The 22,185-nt window shown below is 46.4% G+C and overlaps 1 protein-coding gene across 1 annotated transcript; it reads right to left on the bottom strand.

Moving 5' to 3' along the window:
• Positions 1–173: 173 nt before the first annotated feature.
• Positions 174–21,348, bottom strand: LOC126293542 (uncharacterized). The gene is made up of 2 exons (XM_049986808.1): positions 21,265–21,348; positions 174–2,182 (listed from the first exon to the last, which is right to left on the bottom strand). The coding sequence occupies exons 1-2, from the start codon at positions 21,274–21,276 to the stop codon at positions 932–934; spliced, it is 1,263 nt and encodes a 420-aa protein (XP_049842765.1). The 5' UTR covers positions 21,277–21,348; the 3' UTR covers positions 174–931.
• Positions 21,349–22,185: the final 837 nt, after the last annotated feature.

Below are 22,185 nucleotides of genomic sequence, written 5' to 3'. Positions count from 1 at the left end.
TAGAACACCTTAAACCTAACTAACCTAAGGACATCACACACATCCATGCCCGAGGCAGGATTTGAACCTGCGACCGTAGCGGTCGCGCGGTTCCAGACGGCAGCGCCTAGAACCGCCCAGCCACCCCGGCCGACTTACAGGAAAGTAAATGGAATTTAGCAGAGAGCAGAAAATATGAGAAAAATATTCTTTATTTTTTATTTATTTTTGCAGTACAAAAATAGTTATGAACATATAAACAAGACTTATCACAAAATGAGTTGGTGTGCGTCAAGCAGAAACTTTGACAAATGGCTGAAAACTATACATAATGCAAAAGCATATTTGTACCGTTCTGTTACACAGTGACTCTTCCTGTTTGCAGTTCTCTTAGGCGCATCCAAGGAAGCATTAGCAATGTGATTTCTGGTAACTAGGATGCTTTGGCATCATTCTCCAAGGGACACTTCCTTCGTTTGGACTTGCCTGTCACAGAGCCTCTTCGTATGAAGTTCTCTGCAATGTGCTGGGCAATCCTTTTTTGAGCAACGTTTACTACACTCAAGTTGGAGGGTTGACAACTAATAGCCAGAAGGACACAATATTTCCTCCTCATAACAAATCTGAGTAATCGTGAAAGGAAAGGTGAAGTAAAATTCCACTGAGAGTCACATCGTAGCCAGCGGTACAATTATACGCAATTGCGAATACATACAAAAACATGTGGTGCATGGGAGTTGAGTGTGAGCGACGACTCAAGGAGCAGGATCAGCAGTGAGGAATGATGATCAGTTGGACCTCAGTGATGACGTCAGCTGTTGTTCAGGGCGTGGAATCATAGGACGACTGATGATGATGATGTTTCAGATACTGTTGGCGCGTTTAATGATGGACGATGTTGGCGAAGGAGACGAACTCCTTGGTGGTAACTTCAGAGCATCAACAGTCCGCCTTAGTGGTGGTAGCCTCCACTGTAGCCGCCTCCACTGTAGCCGCCAAATCCACCTCCGTAGCCCCCTAATCCACCTCCGTAGCCACCGCCTAGACCTTCACCGCCGTAGTGAGACTTGATCGGGACCGCAACGGGGACCTTCACGGGAACTGGGTAGGGCCTTTCTACTGGGACCTTTACAGGTACTGGGTAGGGCTTGTCAACAGGCACAGGGTAGGGCTTGTCAACTGGGTAAGGGACTGGCTTGGGCACATCAACTGGATAAGGCCTGTCAACAGGTACCTTGACGGGGTAGGCTACGGGCTTCTCGACTGGGTACGGAACTGGCTTCTCGACTGGGTAGGGCACTGGTTTATCTACAGGTACTGGGTAGGGTTTGGGGACATCCACCGGGTAAGGACGGTCCACGGGCACCTTCACTGGTACAGGGTAGGGCTTCTCGACGGTGTAGGGTACGGGCACTGGCTTCTCCACTGGGTAGGGCTGTGGGACGTGCACCGGGTACGGTCTGTCCACGGGGACCTTTACGTGGACAGGGTAAGGGCGGTCGACGGGCACTTCCACCGGTACCTTGACGTGGACGGTGTACGGCTGTGGTACGGGGACCTTCACTTCGACCGGGTACGGCTCTGGCACCGGTACCTTCTTCTCGACGACGACGGCGTATGGCTTGGGGACGTGGACGGGATAGGGCTGGGGCACTGGGACCTTGACTTCCACAGGGTAGGGCACGGGCCTCTCGACGGGCACGTGGACGGTGTAGGGTCGGTCCACCGGCACCTTCACTGGTACTGGGAAAGGCTTCTCCACCGGGTAAGGGACGGGCTTCTCGACCGGTACGGGGTAAGGCCTGTCGACGGGGACCTTGACTTCGACGGGAAACGGCTTGGCCACGGGGTAGGGGACGGGCTTGTCAACGGGCACGTGGACGGTGTACGGCTGCGGCACGGGGATTCCGACCTTCTGGGTGACTGTGACGGTCTTCACGTGGCCGTGGCCTCCGTAGCTGCCGCCGAAGCCGCCGCCGGAGATGCCGCCCCCAAAGAGCCCGTGACCGCCGCCCAGGTAGCCGATGCCCAGCCCGGAGCCGTAGCCGCCGCCGTAGCCCAGGTCGAAGAGGCCGCGCTTCTTCTGGGTCCTGCTGATCTCCTCCTCAGCCTGCTTCGTCCTGTGGTCATCCTTGGCCGCCGGGGAGTCTTTCGCCGCCACCACCGTTGCCGCGAGGGCGACGGTAAGCAGGGCCAACAGCGTCTGCGGGCAATGGAGTCGTGTCAGCCAGCGGCAAAATAGGTAGTCTACATTTTATCGTAAGGCTCACAAGAGCAGGAGAGCTTCTGTAGGGTTTGGAAGGTAGGACACGAGGTACTGGCAGAAGTAGAGCTGTGAGGACGGGGCGTGAGTCGTGCTTGGCTAGCTCAGTTGGTAGAGCACTTGCCCGCGAAAGGCAAAGGTCCCGAGTTGGAGTCTCAGTCCGGCACAAAGTTTTAATCTGCCAGGAAGTTTCATGCAACCTACATTTTATCACAAGGCTCACAAGAGCAGGAGAGCTTCTGTGAAATTTGGAAGGCAGGAGACGAGGTACTGGCAGAAGTAGAGCCGAGAGCACGAGGCGTGAGTCGTGCTTGGGTGGCTGAGTTGGTAGAGCTCTTGCCCGCGCAAGGCAAAGGTCCCGAGTTCGAGCCTCGGTCCGGCACACAGTTTTAATGTGCCAGGAAATCTCATATCAGCGCATACTCCGCTGCAGAGTGAAAATTCTCATTCAAGAGCAGTTTGGTTGACACCACTTGAGCAGTGTACAGCTGGACAGTCTAAACTAGAGGTGCCAAGCGACCATAATGGGTGCATCATGTACAGTGTAGTATTTCAGCTGTCGCTGACGACGTCGGCGATGATGTGCACAAAAAGGGATAAAGTGGAAAATGCTGCCATCGCATAGCCTACCAACTCGTATTTCCCAAAAAGAAAGCAAAACGTGGTGGATAATAATTGTGAAACTGTGAAATATTTTAACGATTGGAAAAAATTCATGAATGAAGGCCCCAGCATGCCTTATTAAGCTGCCTGCTGCGGAAGACGAACTTTTGCATACTTCTTGAGATCTCGAGGGTATTTCGTTTGTTTTATCTCGTGTCTTGGACACATGGTGGAATACAGCGTGCCCCAAAAAGAATGACCCGATTGTAAATAGAATTAACTAGGAAGAAGGGCTTAACACCAACTAATTCCATAATAAATTACTCAGAAAAGACAGAAGTTTATAAAAAAAAATCCATCTTAAATGGTCAATATGCCCTCCATTGGCTGCAAGGACGACATCTAGCCGATAACCGAAATCATCCCAAACAGGGCGTAAAGTGTCCTCAAATGGTTCAGATGGCTCTGAGCACTACGGGACTTAACGTCTGAGGTCATCAGTCCCCTAGAACTTAGAACTACTTAAACCTAACTTAACGTAAGGAGATCACACACATCCTTGCCCGAGGAAGGATTCGAACCAGCGACCGTAGCAGCGGCGCGGTTCCAAACTGAAGCACCTAGAACCGCTCGGCCTCAGAGATAGGCAAGGTGCCACTGAAGTTACAGCAGCTGATGTTCTGATTTTTAGTTCATCAATGTCACGAGGTAAGGGAGGAACGTAAACACATTGTTTAACATATCCCCACAGGAAGAAATCGCATGGTGTTAAGCCATGGGACCTAGGAGGCCTAGAGTGTAAAGTCTGGTCTCGCGGTCCTGTACGTCCTATCCAAAGTTGAGGTACGTTGGCATTGGGAAAACTGCACTCGTAGCGACATCTAGCGGATTTTTTCTGAAACTCTAGACCATGGCTACTACATCTAGAGCTGTTTCAGTTACCTAGTGACATTCGTCCCAATATTATTACAAGTTAAAATCCGGTCATTCTTTTTGTACTTTTGGTACGACTGGCTTCCCACCTAGCGAGGTGGCGCAGTGGTTGACAAACTGGACTCGCATTCGGGAGAACGATGGTTCAAACCCGCGTCCGACCATGCTCATTTAGTTTTCTGTGATTTCCCTAAATCGCTTCAGGCAAACGCCGAGATGGTTCCCTTGAGATGGTACGGCCGACTTCCTTATCCGTCCTTCCCTACTCCGATGGACCGATGACCTCGTTGTTTGGTCCCTTCCCCCGAATCACCCAACCACTCAATCAAGGATCGGTTTTGTGATGTCATCTCACATCTTCAGGTGTACATCTAAAAGATAGGAAACGTAAATCGACATTATCATAAGATAAAGATACCTATCCAAATAGTCTATGCTGTATGACAACCAATATGAAATACTCACACGTCAGTAAAACATTTACGACCTGATACGGGAAAGAGTGAACGTTCTGAAAATAAATACTGTACCCGCAACAAGGAGGGCATTATACACTACTGGGCATTAAAATTGCTACACCACTAAGATGACGTGCTACAGACGCGAAATTTAACCGACAGGAAGAAGATGCTGTGATATGCAAATGATCAGCTTTTCAGAGCGTCCACACAAGGTTGGCGCCGGTGGCGACACCTACAACGTGCTGACATGACGAAAGTTTCCAACCGATTTCTCATACACAAACAGCAGTTGACCGGCGTTGCCTGGTGAAACGTTGTTGTGATGCCTCGTGTAAGGACGAGAAATGCGTACCAACACGTTTCCGACTTGGATAAAGCTCGGATTACAACCTATCACGATTGCGGTTTATCGTATCGCGACATTGCCGCTTGCGTTGGTCGACATCCAATAACTGTTAGCAGAATATGAAATCTGTGGGTTCATGAGCCTAATACGGAACGCCATGCTGGAGCCCAACGGCCTCGTATCACTAGCCGTCGAGATGACAGCCATCTTATCCGTATGGCTGTAACGTATCGTGCAGCCACGTCTCGATCCCTGAGTCAACAGATGGGGACGTTTGCAAGTCAACAACCAACTGCACGAATAGTTCGACGACGTTTGTAGCAGCACGGACTATCAGCTGGGAGGCCATGGCTGCGGTTACCCTTCACGCTACATCACAGACGGAGCGCCTAAGAAGTGTACTCGACGACGAACCTGCTTGCACGAAGGGTAAAACGTCATTTTTTAGGATGAACACAGGTTCTGTTTACAGCATCATCATGGTCGCATCCGTGTTTTGAACGCAATGGAGTCTCTCACGGCGTGACGGTATGGGGTGCCATTGGTTACACGACTCAGTCACCTCTTGTTCACATTGACGACACTTTGAACAGTGGACGTTACATTTCAGATGTGTTACGACCCGTGGCTCTACCCTTCATTCGGTCCCTGCGAAACCCTACATTTCAGCAGGATAATGCACGACCGCATGTTGCAGGTCCTGTACGGGCCATTCTGGGTATAGAAAATGTTCGACTGCTGCCCTGGCCAGCACGTTCTCCACATCTCTCACCAATTGAAAACGTCTGGTCAATGGCGGCCGAGCAACTGGCTCGTCAGAATACGCCAGTCCCTACTCTTGATGAACTGTGGTATCGTGCTGAACCTGCATGGGCAGGTGTACCTGCACACGCCATCCAAGTTCTGTTTGACTCAATGCCCAGGCGTATCAAAGCCGTTATTACTGCGAGAGGTGGTTGTTCTGGGTACTGATTTCTCAGGATCTATGTACCGGAATTGCGTGAAAATGTAATGACATGTCAGTTCTAGTATCATATATTTGTCCAATGAATACCCGTTTATCTGCTGCATTTCTTCTTAGTGCAGCAATTTGAATGGCCAGTAGTGTAGTCCTATCGACCTGTTAAAAAACTGCCAAGTTAAAAGCGGGGGCCTCGGTAATTCTCTAGATATTTGGATATCCACGAAAATGTTACTAACTTTCCCCGCTATATGTATGGCATCACTTGTGCCCTGAGTGAGACACCCAGTATGGCCCTGCACAGCCAATCGGTTGGAGGGTTGCTGTCGATCGCTTTCTGGTGTGAAGTAAGCTTTTTTAACCGCGTGCTGTCAGTGTTTATAGTTAGGGCTTTTTCTCTTCCCATGTTTTCTTATTTTTGCTGTTTTCACAGTGGGTAGACGCGCTTCTTACATGCTAATTTCTCAACTGGTCAGTTTGAACTATCACACCTGTTCGTTATGGGTGATAGCATTTTATTTTGAGCAGGTTGAGTCCCTCTTCTTCCCGTATCAGTGAGTGAATGTTTTACAGACGTGTGAGTAATTTATATTGGTTGTCATACTGCGAAGATCATCAGGAGAGGTATCTGCTTTTTATCATCGAAATGTCAGTTGTACGTTTTCTATCTTGTAGATGTACACCTGATGATGTGATTTGGCATCACGAAAGCAGGAAAGCGCTCGTGTTCCTCTAAACGTTCGTATACAGGGTGTTACAAAAAGGTGCCGCCAAACTTTCGGGAAACATTCCTCGCACACAAATAAAGAAAAGATGTTATGTGGACGTGTCCGGAAACGCTTAATTTCGTTGTTAGAGCTCATTTTAGTTTCGTCAGTATGTACTGTATTTTCTCGATTCACCGCCAGTTGGCCCAATTGAAGGAAGGTAATGTTGACTTCGGTGCTTGTGTTGACATGCGACTCATTGCTTTACAGTACTAGCATCAAGCACATCAGTACGTAGCATCAACAGGTTAGTGTTCATCACGAACGTGGTTTTGCAGTCAGTGCAATGTTTACAAATGCGAAGTTGGCAGATGCCCATTTGATAAATGGATTAGCACGGGGCAACAGCCGTGGCGCGGTACGTTTGTATCGAGACAGATTTCCAGAACGAAGGTGTCCCGACAGGAAGACGTTCGAAGCAATTGATCGGCGTCTTGGGGAGCACGGAACATTCCAGCCTATGACTCGCGACTGGGGAAAACCTAGAAAGACGAGGACACCTGCAATGGACGAGGCAATTCTTCGTGTAGTTGACGATAACCCTAATGTCAGCGTCACAGAAGTTGCTGCTGTACAAGGTAACGTTGACCACGTCACTGTATGGAGAGTGCTACGGCAGAACTAGTTGTTTCCGTACCATATAGAGCGTGTGCAGGCACTATAAGCAGCTGATTGGCCTCCACGGGTACACTTCTGCGAATGGTTCATCCAACAATGTGTCAATCCTCATTTCAGTGCAAATGTTCTCTTTACGGATGAGGTTTCATTCCAACGTGATCAAATTGTAAATTTTCACAATGAACATGTATGGTCTGACGAGAATCCGCACGCAATTGTGCAATCACGTCATAAACACAGATTTTCTGTGAACGTTTGGGCAGGCATTGTTGGTGATGTCTTTATTGGGCCCCATGTTCTTCCACCTACGCTCAATAGAGCACGTTATCATGATTTCATATGGGATACTCTACCTGTGCTGCTAGAACATGTGCCTTTACAAGTGCGACACAACATGTGGTTCATGCACGATGGGGCTCCTGCACATTTCAGTCGAAGTGTTCGTACGCTTCTCAACAACAGATTCGGTGACCGATGGATTGGTAGAGGCGGATCAATTCCGTGGCCTCTACGGTCACCTGGCCTCAACCCTCTTGACTTTCATTTATGGGGGCATTTGAAAGCTCTTGTCTACGTAACCCCGGTACCAAATGTAGAGACTGTTCGTGCTCGTATTGAGGACGGCTGTGATACAATACGCCTTTCTCCAGGGCTGCATCAGCGCATCAGGGATTCGATGCCACAGAGGGTGGATGCATGTATCCTCGCTAACGTAGGACATTTTGAACAATTCCTGTAACAAAGTGTTTAAAGTCACGTTGGTACGTTCTGTTGCTGTGTGTTTCCATTCCATGAAAAATGTGATTTGAAGAGAAGTAATAAAATTAGCTCTAACATGGAAAGTAGACGTTTCCGGACACATGTCCACATAACATATTTTCTTTCTTTGTGTGTGAGGAATGTTGCTTGAAAGTTTGGCCGTACCTTTTTGTAACACCCTGTATATAGCTGATAGCGGTTTATTTCAGAAACATATTGCATTGTGAAATGCAGGTAGTCGTTGATCTCAGTTCAGTGGAAGGGATATTTCGCTTCAGACAGTTGCCGCTCCCGAACGTCGCCAGTCCTGTCCACCTCACCACCCCCCTCCCCCCTACCGCCCTTCCCCCTCCCTTCCTCATCCCCCTTCCCCACAGCAGGATTCTGCGCCTGCGCAAACCTCCGGCCTGTGGCTAATCCGCTTGTTCCCGCTGCTGACCGCACATCCTCCGCTGTACTCGGCCGTAATGGGGCCCTTAGGCAGAACGAGCCGACCGCCGATCTGTCTCGCCTAACGGGCCGAGGAATTACGGAAGGGAGGTTCGCGCCCTAGTTTGCCGTCTAATTACATCATCCGTCGACACTCCTGCCAAAGTTGGCTGCTACTTACAAATCCACTAAATTACGTTAGTTCCACACTGTTAACAGTACTACCTGTTACATCTACTGTTACATCTACACTCCGTAAGCCACCTTGCTGTGTTAGTGGTGGGAATATAAAATGACTTTTATTTTAATATTATGAGTATTTATATATGTGTCTGGAGAGAGAGAGAGAGAGAGAGAGAGAGAGAGAGAGAGAGAGAGAGAGAGAGATTGATTTTTGATTGAGATTTTTATTGTAAGTCGTAACTGGTACCTGAATTTTGGTTGCTGCCTCCTTGAATGATCAGCTTCTGCACCACTTGGTGACGTATTACAATTTAGAGGAAGTTATTGTTCTTTAAGGTTTAAAACACGACTCTGTTAGTTATTTGGCGGCATTACGGGTAGCTTTAGGCCCAAATCTTTCGTAGCTTTTCATACCTAAGGGACCACTGTTGTAAGTAAATAAGGTTGGTTGGTTTGGGGAAGGAGACCAGGCAGCGTGGTCATCGGTCTCATCGGATTAGGGAAGGAAGTCAGCCGCGCCCTTTGAAAGGAACCATCCCGGCATTTGCCTGGAGCGGGTTAGGGAAATCACGGAAAACCTAAATCAGGATGGCCGGACGCGGGATTGAACCGTCGTCCTCCCGAATGCGAGTCCAGTGTCTAACCACTGAGCCACCTCGCTCGGTAACTAAATAAGATTAAACAGCAATCTGCTTTTCGTGAGGAAAGGAGATTGCTTGGCACACAAGCTTCCTTCAAACTACACGTCCTGCTACTTCAAAATTGGTCAGTGGAGTTCAGCAACATACTATTGTACAAGAATATAATCCAATTACTGTAATTGAGAAATTATGAGAGGTTGTTACGTATTGAATAAGACTATAGAGAATGCATTTCTTTTCTTGCTTTTTAGTGAACTTACAATTCTGTCGATTGATGAAGTTCACCTCCTTTTCCAAAAACATGATATTTCTGTTCTTCACTTCCAGAAAATTTGTATACATAAATGTTTGGCAACTCTTACACATACGTATGTCGATTTTATCACTATCAATTTTCATTAACTGTAACAATACGTTCTGAGCGACGGCCTAGCAATACGTTCTCCTTTTTTTAATTTTTTTATAGTCCATACTCATAGATTCACAACTACTATCGTTGTGGGGATTGCGTGCTAAAGAGTTTCTGGCTGTCCAATTGCGCTTCACTTCACTTCAACTACTTTTTGAATCATATTTACGTTTATGGTATTTACATACATTACTGAGCTTCTCAGAATAAAATCAGGCACAAATTATTTTTAAAAAACGCAGTGAGGCACACACAACATTACAGGTACTCAAGGTATCACTGGGTTTTCTCCTTCTCTCTTCCATTCGCGAATGGCAGTGCGCAAACAATGACTGTCGGTTGCTGGGCGTTGGATCTCATTGTCTGAACCTAGGTGCCCAGCGAAGACGCGTCTGGAGAGTGCCCGGACAGTAGCGAGATACCAACCACATTGTCGTTCGCTATACGGTCCGACAACCAGGAATGATGCTCTGGGCCGCCATTACATTACACAGCATTACCCATTTGGTTATAATCAGCGGCGCCTTTGCACCACGGCAGTATGTCGACGATATCATACGCGTTTTGTTGCCCTTCTTGGCAAGCCATCTTTGGCTTACATTTCAGCAAGATAATGCCCGACCGCACGCGGGAGAGTTTCTGCTGCCTCCGCTCTTACCAGATCCTACCTTGCCCACAAAGGTCGCCGGATGTATCTCCAATAGTAGAACGTCTGCAGTCAGCGGCCTTGCCGCAGTGGTAACACTGGTTCTCGTCATAACACGGAAGTTAAGCGCTGTCGGGCTGGGCTACCGTTTGGACGGGTGACCATCCGGTCTGCCGAGCGCTGTTGGCAATCATGGCGCACTCGGCCCTTGTGAGGAGCTACTTGACTGAGAAGTAGCTGTTCCGGTCTCGTAAATTGACATACGGCCGGGGAGAGCGGTGTGCTGACCACGTGCCCCTTCATATCCGCATCCAGTGAAGCCTGTAGACTGAGGATGACAAGGCGGCCGGTCGGTGCCGTTGGGCCTTCCAAGGTCTGTTGGGACGGAGTTTAGCTTATTAGTGAACATCTGGAGTATTATGGGTTGGGCCCTGCGACCAGCTCGGGATTTTGGCTATATACCGCGCCAATTATGGAGAATTTGGCACTATATTCCTCCGGACAACACCCAATAACTCTTTGGATCAACACCAAAGCAAATTTCTTTCATAAGGACCAAAGATGGACCAATCCGTTATTGTTATGCCCAGTCTGTGGAGCTCTCTTTCTTGAATAAACCATCAAAATTTTCTGAAATTGTACCCATGGGTCTGTCTGTACATCTACCGATTTCCACGTCAGTCGAATGATTCAGGAGAGACAACACGAGAAACTATGAGATGCGTCTAAGACTGCCCCATCATGCTTGACGTTTAATTGTATTACTTCTCTGCTACTTACCGTGTTCGCAATAAATTCCGCAGGCAGTATCCACATATGGCGCTCAAAGTACCTACACAAGTACATCATTGAACGACACACAGTTCAACTGACATGACGTTATAGACACGGAGATGTTTGGAGAAAAATGCCGCATCGTGGATTAAGTTTTCATACATTTTTTCTTTGCTACTAAGAGGCTCTACAGTCGAGTCAGCTTCAAGAAATCTGTGACACCTGGCAGGGCTTTTGACGGCTTCAAACTGCGAAGCGCAAACTGTTCTAGGCGAAAATAATAGTCGCCTATAAAGCTATGACGAGGCGTTGACATACAGACGTTTACAAAACACAGCTGTAGACACGCGAAACAGCTGCGTTCATGAAATGTTCAGCATCATGTCACACCGAGTCTACTGCGTAATTTCAAAGGTGTTTTCACGATTACGATGGAAACGAAATGTTTTCGGTATCACACTACAAACAATGCTCTTTTTTGTTTCTAACAGAAAAATGACTAATTGAATACCCGTGTAAGACCGTGTTAGTCAGCTGGTAAAATTATAAAACAAAAGTAGTGATGTGGACCGTGTCAAGATCAGTGATCGCTTTCAGCCGATGTAATTTCTAAGACGCTATGACTGAAGTTAATCATTAATTTGAACGTGAAATCTACACTGCTCGCCATTAAAATTGCTACACCACGAAGATGACGTGCTACAGACGCGAAATTTGACCGACAGGAACAGGACGCTGTGATATGCAAATGATTAGCGTTTCAGAGCATTCACACAAGGTTGGCGCCGGTGGCGACACCTACAACGTGCTGACATGAGGACAGTTTCCAACCCATTTCTCATACACAAACAGCAGTTGACCGGCGTTGCCTGGTGAAACGTTGTGATGCCTCGTGTAAGAAGGATAAATCGGTACCAATACGTTTCCGACTTTGATAAAGGTCGGATTGTAGGCTATCACGATTGCGGTTTATCGTGTCGCGACATTGCTACTCGCTTTGGTCGAGATCCAAGAACTGTTAGCAGAATATGGAATCGGTGGGTTCAGGAGCGTAATACGGAACGCCGTGCTGGATCCCAACGGCCTCGTATCACTAGCAGTCGAGATGACAGACATCTTATCTGCACGGCTGTAACGGATCGTGCAGCCACGTCTCGATCCCTGAGTCAACAGATGGGGACGTTTGCAAGACGACAATCATCTGCACGAACAGTTCGACGACGTTTGCAGCAGCATGGACTATCAGCTCGGAGACCGTGGCTGCGGTTACCCTTGTGGCTGCATCACAGACAGGAGCGCCTGCGATGGTGTATTCAATGACGAACCTGGAGGCACGAATGGCGAAACGTCATTTTTTCGGATGAATCCAGGTTCCGTTTACAGTATCATGATGGTCAGATCTGTGTTTGGCGACATGGCGGAGAACGCACATTTGAAGAGTGTACACGTCATCGCCATACTGGTGTATTACCCGGCGTAATGGAATGGGGTGCCATTGGTCACACGTCTCGGTCACCTCTTGATCGGATTCACGGCACTCTGAACAGTGGACGTTACATTTCAGATGTGTTACGACCCGTGGCTCTTCATTCGATCCCTGCGAAACCCTACATTTCAGCAGGATAATGCACGACCGCATGTTGCAGGTTCTGTACGGGCCTTGCTCGATACAGAAAATGTTCGACTGCTGCCCTGGCCAGTACATTCTCCAGATCTCTCACAAATTGAAAACCTGTGAACAATGGTGGCCGAGAAACACGCAAATCATAATACGCCAGCCACTACTCTTGATGAACTGTGGTATCGTGTTGAAGCTGCATGGGCAGCAATACCTGTACACGGCATCCAAGGTCTGTTTGACTCAAAGCCCATGCGCATCGTGGCCGTTATTACGGCCAGATTTTCTGATTTCTCAGGATCTATGCACCCAAACTGCGTGAAAATGTAATGACGTGTCAGTTATAGTATAATATATTTGTCCAGTGGATACCCTTTTATCATCTGCATTTCTTCTTGGTGTAGCAATTTTAATGGACAGTAGTGTACAGCTGGCCGAATGAACCAAACTGCCTTCCATATGTGGTTAGGACATGGCCTATGATATTACACAAGATAGGTCAACGTAACAGAGGCGAAATTCCGTTCCGCTCGTTCCAGCGCTCCCGGCGCCATCTCCGCTCCATTCCCGGAACTCCATGCATCGAGATAGCGGACTCGCCGGATCGTGGCGTGTCGGCCCTTTAAAAATTGTTGTTGTCTGATGAGGATCTTGGGCAACAAAGCGAGGCGACGGCCAGCCCAATTAACAGGAGGGAGGGGGGGGGGGGGGGGGAGAGGAGAGCTCTGGAAAGCGGTTGCGTGCTGCGCTGTCCAGCGGAAACTACTGGAGAGTTGCTTTCTCCGTCCTCAAAGCGTGCGTGTCCAGAAAGTACGCCACCTGTTCCTCCCACCATATGGAGCGGCTGTTCGGTGCTTATGTCGCTGGACCGTGACGCGCGGAATAACCGGCGCATACGAGCCCATCCGGCCAATCTCAGATATTACGCTTCTGTCCGCTGCATCTGCGATTCCAGAATCGGCAGCAGATAAGGAAATTTTAATTATTTTGCGTATGCCGTACAGCGTGGGCTACGTACCTCGACCGATCCGGAATGACTTTTTGTCTACAAGCAAAATTAAAAAAATCTGTCAACCAAATGTTGCTTAGCTACCAGGAGGGACATGAGAGCAATTGCCTCTCCTGTAATTTTGTTCTTTGCGAAAATACGAATGGCAGTACGTCGCTTTGAAAGAGCACCTTATAGTTTCTGTTCCGTAATCTCTTTGCCCTCATGAAGACCTGTTGAAGAACGTACATATTGGAGGGAAAAGTGTCCAAAAGCGTAAGCCAGTTCGTTTTCGGTTTTTAATAATAGAAGTAAATTTTTAAAAGAAGATGATGGTCATCCACATGAATACTGAAAGGAACTCGTTAAACTTCGGTTACACGATAAATCAGTCTAATCTAAAAGCCGTAAATTCGACTAAATACCTAGGTATTACAATCACGAACAACTGAAATTGGAAAGAAGACATAGAAAATATTCTGGGGAAGGTTAACCAAAGGCAGCGTTTTATTGGCAGGACGGAAAATGTGAAAGACCTACTAAGGAGACTGCCTATACTACGATTGTCCGTACTCTTCTAGAATACTGCTGCGCGGTGTGAGATCCTTACCAGACGGAGTACATCGAAAAAGTTCAAAGAATGGCAGCACGTTTTGTATAATCGCGAATTATGGGAGAGAGTGTCACCGAAATAATACAGGATTTGGGCTGAAAATCATTAAAAGAAAGGCGTTTTTCGTTGCAACGGAATCTTTTCACGAAATACCAATCGCCAACTTTCTCCTCCGAATACGAAAATATTTAGTTGACACCGACCTACACAGGGCGGAACGATCACCACGATAAAATAAGGGAAATCAGAGCTCGTACGGAAAGATACAGGTCTTCATTCTTTCCGCGCGCTATACGAGATTGGAATAATAGAGAATCGTGAAGTTGGTTTGATGAACCCTCTGCCAGGCACATACATGTGATTTGCAGAGTATCCATGTAGATGTAGATGCACCATTTATATTTTACTCATAGAAAATATCTTTGAAAGTTATTCCCCCCCCCCCCCCAAAAAAAAAATACTCTCGAAAACCTTACACTTAGCAGATACGAAAAATAGATACAAAAATCGGCCCTCTTACAGAAATAAGTAAAACAGTTGTAGACAAAACTAGAAAAAGGTATTTGATTAGACAAAATATAATCTAGGTCCAAATTAAATTTAACATTTTCCTGAAGGTCATAGAATTTCTCTCTGGCTTCTTTGCTGAACCCAAGAGCCTTGGTTGGTTGGTTGGTTTTGGGGGAGAGGGCCAAACAGCAAGGTCATCAGTCCCATCGGGCTGAGGAAGGATGGGGGACAGAAATCGGCATTGCCCGTTCAAAGGAACCATCCTGGCATTCGCCTGGAATGATTTAGGGAAATCACGGAAAACCTAATTCAGGATGATCAAGAGCCTTGCTATAGCTAATTCCTGTAGGCTTTCTGTCTGAATTTTGTGACGTTCATGAGAAAGATTGAACTATTTTGCCCTAGCAGGTTCGTCTTTCAAAGGGCGTTCAGTGTTATTTCTTTCTGCCACTTGTACTGCGATTTTTGATATTTTGTTACGAGTAAGCCCAAAGAAAGAAGCTTCCATACCATGACACTGACAAAGCATACCTTGTTCAAGATCTGTACCCGAAATTCTATGTCTGCCTATTCCTCTTGTTGCTGCGTCCTCTTGTGTACCGTAGTTCGTGTTGGACAGCGTCAAAGGATTTGGACGGTATACTGTTTACTGGACTCCTTCCAACCTGTATTATTTTTCCGAACCGCTTCAATGATTTAGTCAGTTTAAAACAACTCCACTTTCTTTTTAATCAGCCTTCCCCATTATTAGAGAGTGTACTAAGACAGGCGGACTTTAAATACATACAGTAAAGAGTCCGGTTGACTAAACTGAAGGTGCTCCAGTTTCCTCAAGTACATCCTAGATTCTGTTAACCAAATAAATTTTTAACGAAACATGTCAATGAAACGATTTACAAAGAAACATCGAACTTAAACGCAACTACTCAAGAACACACATAGATTAAATCGATTAGAGGACAGGTTCTGGAAGAAGTAACGAGAAACGTAGCAAAACGTAAAAACTTTTTCCATTGTCAAAACTTGTAATGGCTGACTGATAAGCAACAAGTGAAGCAGGCAATCTGTGCGCTCCGCTAAAGAATGGTAAAAGTCCAAAGTCCTGCTTACAATTGGTCCCACTAGAATAGAACTCGACTGAAGACACTAGATGGTCCGTTTTAGGGGGAAGGGGGAGTTTGGTTTCGGGCACTTTCCTCTGCCATTCACGTAAGCACGACGTTATTAAAAATGTAAGACCAGTGCACCTACCAGAGGTAAAGTAACTCGTCCACTTCCAACATTCATTTATACATTCACTCATCATCATATATTACGAGCCTTAAATAATAACACTTCACCATTTAGTATTTTCCGTGATCTTTTTGCAAAGCGTTGGATCGTGTACATCTTGTTACTCTCTTAGAAAAACTCAAGTTTTGTGGAACTGATGGCTTTACAGTCAGCTGGTTTGACACATACTACACAAACAGAACGAATAAGGCTGTACAGAATAATTCAGTCAATGTCAGAAATGTAGAAAAGTTTAGTGAGTGGGGAAAAAAAATTATGGAGTCCCACAAGGTTCAATTTTGGGTCCGCTCCCGTTTCTTAGGTTACTGAGCTTCTCAAACAGTTAAATTCAGATACTTTTGCTCTTCATGCAATTGCCAACATATTTCGCATAGTTTCTCTCAGTAACGTCTTATGGAATAATTTTCTGCGGTAACTCGTCACTCAGCAATTATTGATTGTGCAAAAGCGAGTGGTGAGAATAATATGTAGTGTTCACTCATGGACGTCATATAGCTACCTCTTCGAGGCCGTCACAATACATATTTTCAGTAATGAAATTCGTCATAAATAATCCTTAACAGTTTGAGACGAACAGTGATGTCCACACCTACAAAGCTAGAGGCAAAAACTGACCTTCATTACCCACTATTAAAGCTGTTAGTGGCTCATAAAGGAGTTCAACATGCAGCAACAAAAATTTTTGATCATATACCGATTGACATAAAATATTTTAAATCTAATTTAAAATCATTTCTTGTGGACAACTGCTTCTATTCCATTCATGAATTCCACAATGAAAACTAACAGGTATTAAAAAAGAATGTAGTTCCACATGTAGGACTAAAAATAATTATGTGACACTTACTGGCACATTAAAACTGCAAGCTTGACCAAAACTCGAGCTTGGGACCTTTACATTTCGCGGGCAAGTGCTCTACCAAAGTCCTGCGAAAGGCAAACGTCCCGAGCTCGAGTCTCGGTCCAGCACACAGTTTTAATCCTCCAGAAAGTTTTACATCAGCGCACACCCCACTACAGAGTGAAAGTTTGATTATAAATAATAATATGTTCATGAATTTTGTTACTAATCATGTACACATATCCTGTAAATCGACACTTTCCATGTCACTTCGATAAAAATATCCGTACAAGTGATCTATGGAACACACAACTAACAGATTGCTTTTCGAGCAACCTAGGTTCGTGGTAGAGTTGCACTGTGTGCTGTATATTACGTACTGATCGGAGTGCTATTTACTAGAGGTCGTTATTCTTCAAGCATACTGAGGTTGGGGGGACAGCGTTACGTGACTTACAAATCGAGACACGGTGTCCAGTTCTCATATTGTTACAGATGGTGTGTCAACACAGTATTTTGGCGGCAGCGTGCCTGTTTTGAAAACATGGCTGCTACGTGGGGACTTGTCAAGTGTGGGAAACCAGCACACTGAAACAGCGTGGGACGGCGCCTCTAAAGTGCGGGCGTCTTTCTCAGCCATTGTCCACAGCGAAAGCAAGCCGCCTGTGAATGTTTGTAAGTACTGCTGCATGCACACATTACTGAGGGCACTCTAGATCTTGAGCTGTATCTACACGCTGAGAATGTCTGTCAAAGCGCATCAGACAGCGGACCTTTGAATGTACCGCGAGTCAAAGAGCCCCTTGCGCTGGAAAATGGAATACGTACGAGGTTCTGCGTTAACCGTATTCAGCCTGATTTTATCCCCGTTACAGCTGTTGGACACTGAAGATATTCCTATACCACATCTATCTAAAATCATACTCCGCAGGACACCTAATGGTGTGTACCGGAGCGTATTGTGCCAGTAACTCTTCCCCCCCCCCCCCCCCTTTCCCTGCTCCACTCGCGAATGGCTCGTAGGAAGAATGATAGACTGTAAACCTCAGTATTGGCTCTAATTTCTCGAATTTACTCGTCGTGGTCATTACGTGAGGTGTAGTCAGAAGTAATACGTTGTCCAGAAGGTGCTGTCTCGAACGTTCAATAGCAAACATCTTCGTGATGCACAATGCCAGTCTTATAACGTCTACCAATCGAGTTTAATGAACATCGCGGGAACGCTCTGGTGGCGAATAGATGATCACATGACGAAACGCCCCGCTCTGCTTTGGATCTTCTCTACCTCTTCTATCGGTCCTACCTGGTAAGGATGCCAAACTGATGAACAAAACTCACCATTTTTTGTGTACATAATTCTTAATTTCCGAGGCCACAAAGTTCGCAGTTGCTTTACGAGTACAATTACTACAGGTTTACACCCGAACTTGAAAGTACTGAAAAATGTTTGTGTACATCTACACACGTACTGTGAGTACAAGCGCAAGAGCCGGGGAGGAATTAAGTACCTTTGAAACTTCCTGGCAGATTAAAACCGTGTGCCCGACCGAGACTCGAACTCGGGACCTTTGCCTTTCGCGAGCAAGTGCTCTACCATCTGAGCTACCGAAGCACGACTCACGTCCGGTACTCATAGCTTTACTTCTGCCAGTATCTCGTCTCCTACCTTCCAAGGCAAATGTTCCGAGTTCGAGTCTCGGTCGGGCACACAGTTTTAATCTGCCAGGAAGTTTCATATCAGCGCACACTCCGCTGCAGAGTGAAAATCTCATTCTGGATTAAGTACCTTTGTTTGTGGTGCAACCAGTCTAACCTGGTCTTCATAGTCCTATGGGAAAAAGAAAAAATAACTTCAGATTCTTTACTTCAGATTGGTGTTGAAAACTTTGTGAAAAGGCTATCAAGGGATAGTTCGCGTATACCTTCAGTCGTTTTCCAATTCCGCCTAATCAACGCCGCGAAGGATTAGCCGAGCGGTCTAAGGCGTTGCAGTCATGGACTGTGCGGCTGGTCCCGGCGGAGGTTCGAGTCCTCCCTTGGGCAAGGGTGTGTGTGTGTGTGTGTGTCCTTAGGATACTTTAGGTTTAGTAGTGTGTATGCTTAGGGGCTGATGACCTTAGCAGTTAAGTCCTTTAAGATTTCACACACATTTGAACTTTTTTTTTTTGGCTATTCACATTTTCGTTAGTCTCTTTTGAGTCAGAATAAACCTTAGACCATTCTTGACTCCCTTATTTATATACGTTCAATATCCCTTGTTGGTACGAGTGCCATAAATTTGTGAAATATTCTAAGATTGGACGCATATGTGATATTGTGCAAGTGAAACTGACAACAGACCGAAAACGTCACTGTCAGATGCAGAAATAGAGGGGAAAATGTGACTGCAGCCAACACATAAATATGTAAGCGGAGAAACAAAATATACGAGCTCTCGCGTTGCTTTAAATGAATAAATTCGTAAATAAATACACATCTTCAAGAGGTTTAGTGAAGTGCAGATAAAATTCAGCTATTTAAAAGACGAATTCAAGGAAGGAAGAATGTGCCAACTTGGTAATATGGTGGTTTTAGGTTGAGCGGTGTGCTACCAAAGTGAGAGAGAATTAAGGAGATACCGAGGTATAATGGCACCAAATATTACGTTCATTTCGACAATTGCGGACCTCTAATGTTACAGAACAGCTATTTGTTATAGACAGGTTCTGCCGCTTGCACATCCTGTGTGAGCACTTCGCAACGAGCCAGCAGAGATGGGGAACATTTGTGGTATAGACGAAATGCAGGAATTCTCTTACCACTGAAGCAAAATAACACACGACGGATGAACCAAGGAAGATGGTAGAAGCAGGATACCGCAAGCGATGACGCTATAACAAGTGTACTTGCTCCAAGCATAGGCATCCATTAGACTACGAAATTTCTGACAATACACATCTGGAGTATAGCGTTGTTGTGGTAGCCAATCATGAACCGGCCGGCCGCTGTGACCGCCCGATTCTAAGCGCTTCATTCTGGAACCGCGCGACCGCTACGCACGCAGTTTCGAATCGTGCCTCGGGCATGCATGTGTGTGATGTCCTTGGGTTAGTTAGATTTAAGTAGTTCTAAAGACTGATGTTAAGTCCCATAGTGCTCAAGGCCATTTGAACCAATCATGAACCAGAAAGGAAGGGAATCGATGCGGATAGGCACTTGGTGCATGGAGTGGCAACTGACGCTTAACTTAGACAAATCTAATGTATTGCCAATACATTGAAAGGAACCTTTATTGTATGATTATATGATAGCGGATCAAACACGTAGCAGTTACTTCTGTAAAATATCAGGGAGTACGAGTACGGAACATTTTGAAGTGTAATGATCATATAAAATTAATTGTTGGTAAGGCGGGTGCCAGGTTGAGATTCATTGGGAGAGTATTTAGAAAACGTAGCCCATCAACAAAGGAGGTAGCTTACAAAACACTCGTTCGACCTATACTTGAGTACTGCTCATCAGTTGGGATCCGTATCAGGTCGGGTTAACAGAGAAGATAGAGTAGATCCAAAGAAGAGCGGCGAGTTCCGTCACAGGGTGATTTGGTAAGCGTGATAGCGTTACGGAGATATTTAGCAAACTCAAGTGGCAGACTCTGAAAGAGAGGCGCTCTGCATCACGGTGTAGCTTGCTGTCCAGGTTTCGAGACGGTGCGTTACTGGATGAGGTATGGAACATATTGCTCCCCCCTACTTATACCTCCCGAGGAGATCACGAATGTAAAATTAGTGATTCGAGCGCGCACGGAGGTTTTCCGGCAGTCGTTCTTCCCGCGAACCATACGCGACTGGAACAGGAAAGGGAGGTAACGACAGTGGCACGTAAAGTGCCCTCCGCCACACACCGTTGGGTGGCTTGCGAAGTATAAATGTAGATGTAGAGGTGTGGTGCTGCAGAAGAATGATGAAAACCAATGGGATTGGTAAAATGAGAAATGAAAATGTTGGCCTTCAACATCGCAGCGCGTCAGCAATCGTTGGTTAATATATTAAAAAACTAGAAACCCGCTTCGATTGCGAAAAAAGCACCTAGTGTTAACCTAGGTTTCGGCATAGATAACTACGCCTTCTTCAGAGCAATAAAACCCACAAGCGCCTAAGAAGACAAATCGAAGCAGGTTTCTAGTTTTTTAATATGAAGATGTTGGCCACAGAATAGGTCAAGAAAGATGATGATTGGAAAGCGCTCAGTAGAAGAAGGGACATGATGGTAGGAGCTGTGTCAAGAGATTAGGGGATAACTTGCGTGGTACTAGAGGGAGATGTAGAGAGTAATAACAGCAAGGGACGACGGAGGTAGGAATACGTCCAGCAATTAACAGAGGATGCAAAGTGCAAATGCTGGTTTGAGATGGGGAGTTTGGGACAGGAGGCAATGTTGTAGATGACAACACCAAAGGAAGGCAAAATAATCTTGGCTCACGAAGATTGAAAAACAGACAGCGTGTAACATGATGTGAACACCTTTCGTCGAATGCTTTCGGGTGTACGCTCAGCTAGGATGTAGCTGTGCGCAGATGGCCCACCCCGTGTTATTTGTGGTCGGCCAGGACAGAACCTCCGCCAGGTGGATAGACAGAATGAGACTCACCTCTCTTCGCATGACTCCGTGCGTGCGTTCGCGTCAGGTGGATATCACGGCCGAAGGAGGGCGCTGCTCTGACTGCCTGACCGCTGCTCCGGCGGCGGCTTTTATAGGCGGGCAGCGCGGGGTGCGTGGCGGTGGGTGCCTGGCGCCGGCCGGCCGTGGCCCGGGGGGCTTTCGCCGCGAGACGCTCCGCTGCCCGGCACCCCTCCCCCCCCCCCCACCCCCCGCCTCACGGCGCATGTAAGGGCCGCTTCCGGTGGGCTCTCGGCAGCGCAAACTCTGGACCGCCTGCCCTGTTTCCTCAGGCATTCGGCTTCACATCTTACGTTACTCTGTAAAAAATTTTTGTTTATTTAAAGTCGCAATCACATTCTTATGACACAGTCATAAACGCTATTGTCCATACAATGATCATCTTCAGATTCTAAAACAATAAAGAAGAAAATTTATATTAATACCTAAAAAATAAGTTCAATATTTAACCAGGCTTATTAGTAATCTAACTGAATTTATGTGGAATACATATTGTTCATACCTATATGTTGTTGTTGTTGTTGTTGTTGTTGTGGTCTTCAGTCCTGAGACTGGTTTCATGCAGCTCTCCATGCTACTCTATCCTGAGCAAGCTTCTTCGTCTCCCAGTACCTATTGCAGCCTACATCTTTCTGAATCTGCTTAGTGTAATCATCGTTTGGCCTCCCTCAACATTTTTACCCTCTAAGCTGCCATCCAGTACTAAACTGGTGGTCCATCGATGTCTCAGAACATGTTCTACCAACCGATCCCATCTTCTAGTCAAGTTGTGCCACAAGCTCCTCTTCTCCCCAATTCTATTCAATACCTCCTCGTTAGTTATGTGAGCTACCCATCTAATCTTCAGCATTCTTCTTTAGCACCACATTTCGAAAGCTTCTATTCTCTTTT

This window comes from Schistocerca gregaria, chromosome 10, assembly GCF_023897955.1.
Source record: "Schistocerca gregaria isolate iqSchGreg1 chromosome 10, iqSchGreg1.2, whole genome shotgun sequence".
NCBI lineage: Eukaryota > Metazoa > Arthropoda > Insecta > Orthoptera > Acrididae > Schistocerca > Schistocerca gregaria.
Note: the sequence above shows the minus strand (reverse complement) of the source record. Positions and strands in the feature narration are given on the sequence as shown.